General features: G+C 42.7%; 1 protein-coding gene across 1 annotated transcript in view; it reads left to right on the forward strand.

Annotated features, from left to right (window-relative positions):
• The first annotated feature begins 3,395 nt into the window (after positions 1–3,395).
• LOC117759295 (beta-1,3-galactosyltransferase 1) overlaps positions 3,396–10,000 on the forward strand; it is an 18,591-nt gene continuing 11,986 nt past the window's right edge. The window contains exon 1 of the mRNA XM_034581358.1: positions 3,396–4,650. Coding sequence (XP_034437249.1) covers positions 3,396–4,634 — 1,239 coding nt within the window. The 3' untranslated portion in view covers positions 4,635–4,650. The remainder of the gene's footprint in view (positions 4,651–10,000) is intronic.

The raw sequence follows: 10,000 nt of genomic DNA on the forward strand, positions 1-10,000 counted from the left end.
GGAAGTGACACGTGCAGCAGCTCGCACGACGTTTCTGATTGAGTCACTGTAGAAATCTGATCTGAAATCAGTCATGAAATCATCAGATGTTAATTGTCATGTAACGTGTTTACGAATCATTCACCTCATTTTACTCATGTTATTTATTTATTGATTTGATTTTATATCGTTTTATTTTTCTCAGCTCACATTTGTTTGTTTTATTCTCATTTTATCTTCCTGTCAATCTTCCCCTTTAGGTCAAGTTTATGATTATTATAATTATTATTATTGTTATTATCCTAATACATTTTCTATATGTAAGATATTTTTCTTTAACAGACAAAAACAAAGCATCTTGTGTGAAATGATAAGTTTTCACACACAAGGAATTTTCAGATTAGTATAAAAACTAAAGGAGTAAAAGTGAAGCTAGTTAAAAATCAGTTCAGGGGCAAAGACACGAGAATGTAAAATACAGGAGAAAAAAGTTCAAACTATATAATATATAAGAAACAGCATAACATAAATTGATAAAATATTTTAAAAATCTGTAAAATATGAAGCAAATATGTGAAGTATGTGAAAACATAAAAATCTAGTAGAAGTTAAAAAGATATAATTTAATTCACCACCTTAAGTTGACTTGTTTTTTCTGAGTGAGTTTCATATCCAGTATATAAGTAAAACAAACCTGTTATATTTAGTGAAGCTGCTGTGGTTGATGAACATGGTTCATGTCACACAGAGGTTTTTTAAACACTCAACACAAAGTGTGTGTAGACCAGGGGTAGCAGCCGTTCAGGTGTACTGGTGAAGTGCAGCCGTTCAGGTGTACTGGTGAAGTGCAGCCGCTCAGGTGTACTGGTGAAGTGCAGCCGCTCAGGTGTACTGGTGAAGTGCAGCCGCTCAGGTGTACTGGTGAAGTGAAGCCGTTCAGGTGTACTGGTGAAGTGCAGCCGTTCAGGTGTACTGGTGAAGTGAAGCCGTTCAGGTGTACTGGTGAAGTGCAGCCGCTCAGGTGTACTGGTGAAGTGCAGCCGTTCAGGTGTACTGGTGAAGTGAAGCCGTTCAGGTGTACTGGTGAAGTGCAGCCGTTCAGGTGTACTGGTGAAGTGAAGCCGTTCAGGTGTACTGGTGAAGTGCAGCCGCTCAGGTGTACTGGTGAAGTGAAGCCGTTCAGGTGTACTGGTGAAGTGCAGCCGCTCAGGTGTACTGGTGAAGTGCAGCCGCTCAGGTGTACTGGTGAAGTGAAGCCGCTCAGGTGTACTGGTGAAGTGAAGCCGCTCAGGTGTACTGGTGAAGTGCAGCCGTTCAGGTGTACTGGTGAAGTGCAGCCGTTCAGGTGTACTGGTGAAGTGCAGCCGCTCAGGTGTACTGGTGAAGTGCAGCCGCTCAGGTGTACTGGTGAAGTGCAGCCGTTCAGGTGTACTGGTGAAGTGCAGCCGCTCAGGTGTACTGGTGAAGTGAAGCCGCTCAGGTGTACTGGTGAAGTGCAGCCGCTCAGGTGTACTGGTGAAGTGCAGCCGTTCAGGTGTACTGGTGAAGTGCAGCCGTTCAGGTGTACTGGTGAAGTGCAGCCGCTCAGGTGTACTGGTGAAGTGAAGCCGCTCAGGTGTACTGGTGAAGTGCAGCCGCTCAGGTGTACTGGTGAAGTGCAGCCGCTCAGGTGTACTGGTGAAGTGAAGCCGCTCAGGTGTACTGGTGAAGTGCAGCCGCTCAGGTGTACTGGTGAAGTGCAGCCGTTCAGGTGTACTGGTGAAGTGCAGCCGTTCAGGTGTACTGGTGAAGTGCAGCCGCTCAGGTGTACTGGTGAAGTGCAGCCGTTCAGGTGTACTGGTGAAGTGAAGCCGTTCAGGTGTACTGGTGAAGTCATGCCCGCTAGCTAAACAAGCTAACACACGGGCCTTTCCACCCTCATGGGCAGAAGACTGTGGCTTTGTTTTTCATAAGGACCGTGCTGTGTGCACGTTATGTTTTTGTACCTTGGTGCTCCTCTCGAAGAGTTGGATGGGAAGAGAAGATGTGAGCTGGAGAAGAGGCTCCACAGCCTTCCCTCCTGTAGAAGGATTGTGGGAAGAGGACAGAAGAGACAGAAGAGGGGGAGAACAGGCCTTATATTGGCCCGGTGACCTCACAGGTCATGGGGTCCAGAGTGACCAATGGGAGTTGAAACCTGTGTCCCTGGGGGGGGGGGTTTCACCCCTCTGTGTGACGTTGATGCCCCCTGGGAGACTGAGTTCCTTGCTCTGGTTTTTGATGGCCCCTGGGAGACTGAGTCCTGGGGGAACATGCAGCTTCAGGCTTTGATGGCACATGTAGGCTGAAGTGTGGTTTCACAAAAACCATGGTCCAACACTTGAGTACAAGGGACTTCTTTCATACAAGGCAATAATCATATTTGTGGCCATATTCAAATCAAAGCCTATATGTAAAAACATTGTGCTGCAGTAGCAGCTCCTCTGCAGAACATGATGTGGAACAGAAGCTACATATTTTGCATTGTAAATATGAACTGATATTAATTTGAATATTGTCATTGAATAGAAAAAGTTGCACAACTGCCTCTCTTTGTGTATATTTATTTCTTGTACATTCAGCCTTTAACAGAAATTGCAAAAAATAATAAATATGACCCTAAGTGGGTTTTTGGAAGATATCAGGGTTTTAGCTCTCGGCTTACGTTTGGAATTAAAAAGTGATCTTGGGCTCGAAAAGGTTGGTGACCACTGGTTTAGAGTATCATGTATTCCATGTTCTGTTGTGTACGAGTGAAACACACACACACACACACACACACACACACACACACACACACACACACACACACACACACACACACACACACTCAGGTGTCATGCATGTGAAAAAGCTCAGAGCTGTGAGCCACAGAGACGCTTGCAAATCAAGACAGTGCAGCAAACACAGGTGTGGCTTCTCTGCAGGTAAAAAAACACACAGCGCCATGGTTACTGAAGGGGGGCGGGGCATTCAGCAGCATGTCACACACACACACACACACACAGGAACCTTTGGAAGAACTCGTCCTCAGCTGCTGTCCAACACAGGTCCGAGTCACACCTCAGTGAAGCTCAACCCTGTCATGAGTCTTCCAGCAGATTAACGGCCTCATGTGTGAGAGGATGGAACCTCAGAGCTGAAGACAGGAGAGTGACAACATGCTGGAAAGTGGCTGTTCGATGCAAGAAAGGTGTGTGTGTGTGTGTGTGTGTGTGTGTGTGTGTGTGTGTGTGTGTGTGTGTGTGTGTGTGTGTGTGTGTGTGTGTGTGTGTGTGTGTGTGTTCCTGTATAAATGATGCATTTGTGTTTATTGAGGTTGAAAAGATTCAAGGTTGAAACATGTTTAACGAGAACCTGTATTTACAGATTACAGATTACAGTTTTTTGCAAAGCAAATGAAATCTGATGACAGGTCCTCCTCACGTCTCTCTCCTCCCAGTCAGGGCCTGCTGGACGCTGGGCGGCCGGCGGACGGCAGGAGGTGGTGTAGCTCCTCACGCCGTCACTGCTTCTGCTTTATTCTGGTGTCTGCTGCCGTTTATCTGCTCTTTTACAACAGAAACCTAACGGAAAGCACAACTGACTGGAACCCTAAATGGTTGATGCACTATAATTCAACAAAATGGTCACCTTTTAAAAGTCTGAGTCAGAGCAAGAACTTTCCCAACACGACAGATCTCAGCAGCATCACTCGTTCTCCTGGAGCTGCTGACGGTTCCACAGCTGACAGCAGCTCCTCAGTGACTGATCAGGCGACACAGAACAACTCGGTTCCCCCGCTGGTTCCTTACGTGTCTCCTGGACCATACCTAGTGGAATATCCACATCAGTACCACTTCAATATCAATGAGCCGCAGAAGTGCGCGGAGCAGCAGCCTTTCCTGGTTCTGATGGTTCCTGTGGCGCCCCACAACCGGGCCCACCGGGACATCGTCCGCAGCACGTGGGGAGGGGACAGCAGCGTCCTGGGTAAAGTGGTGAAGCTGTTCTTCCTGCTGGGGCTGAACACTGGAGAGGGAGCGGAGCAGCTCCCAGAGCAGCTGCTGCAGGAGAGCAAAGAGCACCAGGACCTGATCCAGAGCGACTTTGTGGACTGCTACAAGAACCTGACCATCAAGACCATGGTGATGCTGGAGTGGCTGGACTCCTACTGCTCCAGCGCCTCTTACGCCATGAAGATCGACTCGGACATGTTCCTAAATCTGCCCAATCTCATAAATATGTTGTTCAACGCTCCGAAGACAAACTACATGACCGGACTCGTGGCGAATGGAGGTGCCGTTCTGAGGGATCCGAACTCTAAATGGTACGTTCCTGTCGAGATTTACTCCAAACCACAGTACCCACGATACGCGCTGGGCCTCGGCTACGTTCTGTCGTTAGATCTCCCGAAAAAGTTGGTGGAAGCAGCCAAAGACGTGCGAGCTCTGTACATTGAAGACGTTTATCTGGGGTTGTGTATGCAGCACCTGGGCATCCCCCTCACTGACCCCCCAGACTGGGGCTACTTTCAGGTGTTTCCTGTGCATTACTCTCCCTGTGCTTTCTCCAAGCTGATCGCCACCACCACTCATGAAAACGCAGATCGTACGTGGATGTGGGCGGACTTTAAAAAACAAGACCCGTTCTGCTGATGTGTGAAAAAGAAACAGGACTCATTCAATTCAGTTCAGTTCAATTTGTATAGCACCAAATCATAATATATATTATCTCAAGGATCTTTACATAGAAGGTCGAGACATTCATAATGTTACCAAACTTATTCAATGTTTTGTGGTTTACGTTTTAGTATAGTTTGAATCTGCTGTCCTCTCAGATTCACGTTGAACAGAACAAACTTCATCGAGCTGGTTCTGTTTCGCTGAGAATCTGAGATTCAGTGACTGAAGGTTTTGAATCCAGTATTTTTACAGTTCTGAAAATACTGAGTTAATTATCGACAGTACGTCGGCGTTAAGTGTGTTTGCTGATAGGTGGAGTTACAGTGAAGTGGTTGGTCTGACGTTTTCAATTTCCATCATTGTCCATAGAACAGATGTTGCTGTTTGGTTTGGAACCACAAACCCTGAAATGCGTCTTGTTCAGACGGAACAAATCCATCACAGCCTCAGGGAGAAATCTGCACTGTGCTTTTGTTTGCTTTAAATCAGGGCTGACCTGCTCTCGCACCAAAGACAAGTTCCAACTCGTCATGCAGCTCCACAAGCAGGAGAAGCTTCCTGAAAGTATTCTGTTGTGATGTCACCTCCTCTGTGATGTCACACTGTCGTACGTGAGACAGTTTCTATAACTTCTCCTCAAATATGCTGCTTCGTATCTTTTATACGTTCTATAATCTCCACTGTGAGTGACAGGAACAACAAATCCACAGTCAACGGTCAAACTTTATCTGAAAGTTAATAGAAGACTTTTAAGAAGATAAAGACTTTTATATTGAAACTGTCAATTTGCTAAATAGTATAGTTTGTGAAGTTTTTATTTTTCAAAATAAAATGCCCACTTTTCCAATGCCACTGTGAGCTGTTAATAATGTAAACATGTAACTTACTGAAGGAAGTGATCATTAATGAGTAACACTAGAATGAATGAATGTGAACTCACAGTTGATTTGTTCATGGAAGCAAACAATCCGAACTCCAGAGAACTCAGGTCAGAGTGTTCTCTCTGTGGGGAACACACACATGAAGCATCCTGATGTGTGTCAGAGTGTTTGTGTTGTCGTGCAGCAGCATGTTCGTTCGCCTTGTGTTTACATCTGACAGCTCATTCAAAAACTGTTTTTATGTCCACGACATCACATCCTGTTGTGATTTCGGAGGCTGGTGCGTCTCGAAGGTTCATTATGTTCCTGGACTCAAGCTACTGTTAAAATCATGATTATTTATTAGCAGCAGCCAGAGTCTACACACTAATGTTGAAGATATAACTCCGGTAAAAACAGGACAATTCTGCCACTGGATAAAACCAGAGGTCTCAGGTCAGTGTGGTGCTTCTCCAGTCGGACTCAACCAACTAAAGAACGGTCTGTTCTCGGGCCTTTGTGTGAGTTTCCAGTTCTTGTATGTTGAACGTCTACTTGGTTCAGGGTTACTTTGATGTGTACTTTATTTTATAATACCTTTGTTTATACACTTTTTACATTTGTTCCCGTACGTTTTATTTTCAATCTCTCGATGTGACGCACATTAAGCTTCTTCTAATGAAATGTGCTGAATGAGTTAAATGTCGTTGTCATTTAACTCCTCACGACTCTGCACATGTTCTAACCTTCATTAGAAATGTTAGGATGTTTATTTTTCCACTTCATTAAACACTGTTGTTCCGTCTATTTCTTTAAACTGTACATGCTAAATATCCTGAGGGGAATAAAACCCTGTTAAGGCTGCGTCACCTCTTCCAGGTGAATTTGAATCCAGTGATCAATAGTTGGGTTAGGGTTATTAGTTTGTGTAATAATATTGCAATCAAATTGTTTTCCAAATTGGTATAATGAAGGTAAAATAAGTAAATACACTATGAGTATAATAATATTTGAAGTGCTTATGAATGTAGAGCACTTATCAATAACCTCTTCTCTAAGACGTGTTTAAACTCTGTGTGTGGCTCTGTTGTCAATCATCATGTGTTTAAATCATTAAATTGATGGATTCGTACAGAAACATTTAGAACTGAGAACCGATGCATTAATAAACTCTTTTCTGTCTCATAAGCAGATATGATAATACATGTTTAGGTAACAATCAGAATCCAAACCCACTCAGGTTTAACTGTCAGAGCTCAGGCCGCTCACACAGCTTCCAGCACAGTGTTCCCACACACGTGGTTCATTCATGGTCTGTGATGCAGAGACACCATGTGGCTCATAACTGTAACAAATATCATATTTTATATGTTTGGTTATTTATGTGCAATAGGATGTTATTTAATTCTATTTGTCATTAAAAGTTTAAAGTAGTGAATATTCAAGATGCAACATGTAAACCTCAGTATTTTATATGAGTATCATCACGATGATTGTTATAAATACAGTTTGGTTTGACTTGTTGAGTTTAAGACAGTTATGTCTTAACAAACTAAACATGAACAGATGCTCATAAAGTCTTTCATTTAATTTGGTGAAATCTTTTTGGTCATTTGTGTCATTCAGGCTCTGCTGTGCTTGAGGCTTCAGTCTCCTGCAGTCTTCACTGGAGCAGGGGGATTCGAACCCTGATCTCAGACCCATCGGCTCAGTCGGTCCCCACAAGGTCAGACGACCAAGGAACAGACACACAACAACAAGTGGTTACAACCGTCTCACTCTTATGTACAAAAGATTCTTTACTTGCCAAAGACTATTTATCCTGTGTCGTAAAAATCTTCCTGTGTGGACAGAACGTTCAAACGCATATGCATTTTTTTACTTTTAAATTCTTTATTTTTATTCTATTCTCCTTTTAATATGTCTTTATTCTCTTGTCTGCCTCTTTCTGACCTGCCAGCTGCTGTAACAAGTGAATTCCCCACATGTGGGGATCAATAAAGTTCTATCGAATCTAATCTAATCTAAACTGGGTCTTTGTCAAAACCACAAAAAGGAGAAAGCAAACAGAAAGGGAGGAGAAGAAAGGGAGGAGAAGAAAGGGAGGAGAAGAAAGGGAGGAGAAGAAAGATCAACGGAACAAAGCTGTGAAAATTCTCTGAACATGATTAAATGAGTTAGAATCAGTTACTGTTGATTGTAGAAATCTATTAAAGGGGACATAGCATAAACTAATGGAACAGAATTATAATTTTTGTTTTATTTTTTGTTGTATCAACTTTTTCTTCAAATTACCACGAGTAGTAAAAGTAAAAAGTATAAATAGCGCCACACGCAGCTCGGACGGATGTTTTGAACTGAAAAGACGAGTTTGATTGACTGATCATTTTAATAAGATGACTTGACTCTTGCACATATGTACATGTTAACTGTTGCCCCCCTTTTTTAAAAAAATGGAATCGTCCAGAATGTGTGAATACTTGAGACTAATCAAACGATTTGATGAGTTTAATTTATAAGCAAATGACAAATTGTTTTTGATGTCCTGCGAAATGTAAAATGCTGAATAAATTTGAATCTGTGTTTTTCTAAGAACGTCACACGTCATGTCTGGTTTTTCTTTTCTCCTCCAGAGGAATTTCTCCATATGCTGCATATCCAGTGAGCCTGATTTCAGTTTTTAGGTCTAGTTTAGTTTAATTCATATATATTTGCCTTCTTCTTCATTAAATTTCATTTCTATATTTGGTATTTTTACACCAAGTATCTCCAAAGCTCTCCTCAGTTCTCATGAAGTTTCTCCCAATCGAACGGTTTTCTTCCCTTATAATTAAAACGATTTCTCATTTCCTCTCATTCTTCCTCTTTGAATAAATCAGAACTGTGTTTCCTGATTCAGACGTCTGAGTTCAGTCGTCTCCATCATTTAACTGCAAATTAACTATTTCTACGATATAATATGAACGTGCCTGAATCCTTCAGAGTCCTCGGCTACTGCGGCTAGTTTTAAATGCCACGTTAAATTTAGTTTCACCTTGCTGATGTTTGGTATCTTTTTTATTTCAGAAAATACATTTTTCAACATATTAGATCCAAAAAACACACAAGACAAATCAGGTAAAGACTCCAGAGGTTTTAAATGACTTCAAAACAGATTTAGAAAAGTATTGATCTGCAGTTATGTCGTCGTGAACGGAAATAATCTGCTGAGTGTGTTTGTGTTCAGAATATGTGAGTGAATAACAGAGTGGAGGAGGTGGAGGAGCGTGAGTGTGTCTGCAGACACTGAGTCAAAGGACAGAGCAGCAGCAGATCCACTGATGATGCTGTGTCACCTCCACAGGAACACAGGGAGGATGGTGGACTGGACTCTGGGTGACAGCTGATCTCAGAGCAGCTCTCCTCCTCTGATTCCTCTGGAGCTCTGTCTCCACTCTGCCTCCCAGCAACAAGGCCCAGTCAGAGCCGCTCTACACACAAGCTGCTGCTGCTTCAGCCTCTGGATCCTCAGGACACAGCTCAGCCTCCGTCCACACACACTGTCCTCTTCACACTCACCTTCACGAAGACCCCCACCTCCAGCTGTTGAGAGAAGAAGACATCAGTGTTACAGAGACTCACTTCATCAGCTGTGAGTCAGTGATGCAGCACATCCAGTAGAAAGAGCAGCAGGGACTTCAGTCCTGTTCAGAGGTGGAGCAGCTTCCTCTCTGCTTCATGTTCACGTGTTGGAATGAACACGCTAAGAGCTAAGTGTGTTTCCTCTGCATGTCAAAGTGCAGAGTGGACACCTGAGAGGTGGATTTACTGCTGTTACAGGTGAAGACATGTTTCACTGTGTGAGCACGTGCACATAAAAGGGGCGGGGTCTACTGCAAATACGTTTGTGTCATAAACAGATAAACATGGTGGTTCACAGCAGAATAAACAGAGAAAATGATCTTTCAACTGAGTTTTAATGTTTATCTGATGAATTTATGTCACAAACAAATGGTTGCAACACTTTCTGTATGCCTTTTCAAAATAAAAGCACTCGAGCGTTTCTGTTGATGGAATTCATTCCCTTGTTTAAAAAGGTTTTTTTATTGTGAAATATTTGCTGGAGCGGAAGCTGCACGGATTCATACTGTGTAGTACTGGTATTTATCTGAGTACAAGGGACTTCTTTCATATAAGGAAATAATCCTATTTGTGGCCATATTCAAATCAAAGCCTATATTTAAAAACATTGTGCTGCAGTAGCAGCTCCTCTGCAGAACATGATGTGGAACTGAGAAGCTACATATTGTGCATTGTAAATATGAATTGATATTAATTTGAATATTGTGCATTGAATAGAAAAAGTTGCACAACTGCCTCTCTTTATGTATATTTATTTATTGTACATTCAGCCTTTAACAGAAATTGCAAAAAATAATAATAAATATGAGGGTTAGGGTTAGGTACACACACACACACACATCCTTTTCAAGACCTGCT

This window comes from Hippoglossus hippoglossus, chromosome 3 (genome assembly GCF_009819705.1).
Source record: "Hippoglossus hippoglossus isolate fHipHip1 chromosome 3, fHipHip1.pri, whole genome shotgun sequence".
Classification (NCBI taxonomy): Eukaryota; Metazoa; Chordata; class Actinopteri; order Pleuronectiformes; family Pleuronectidae; genus Hippoglossus; species Hippoglossus hippoglossus.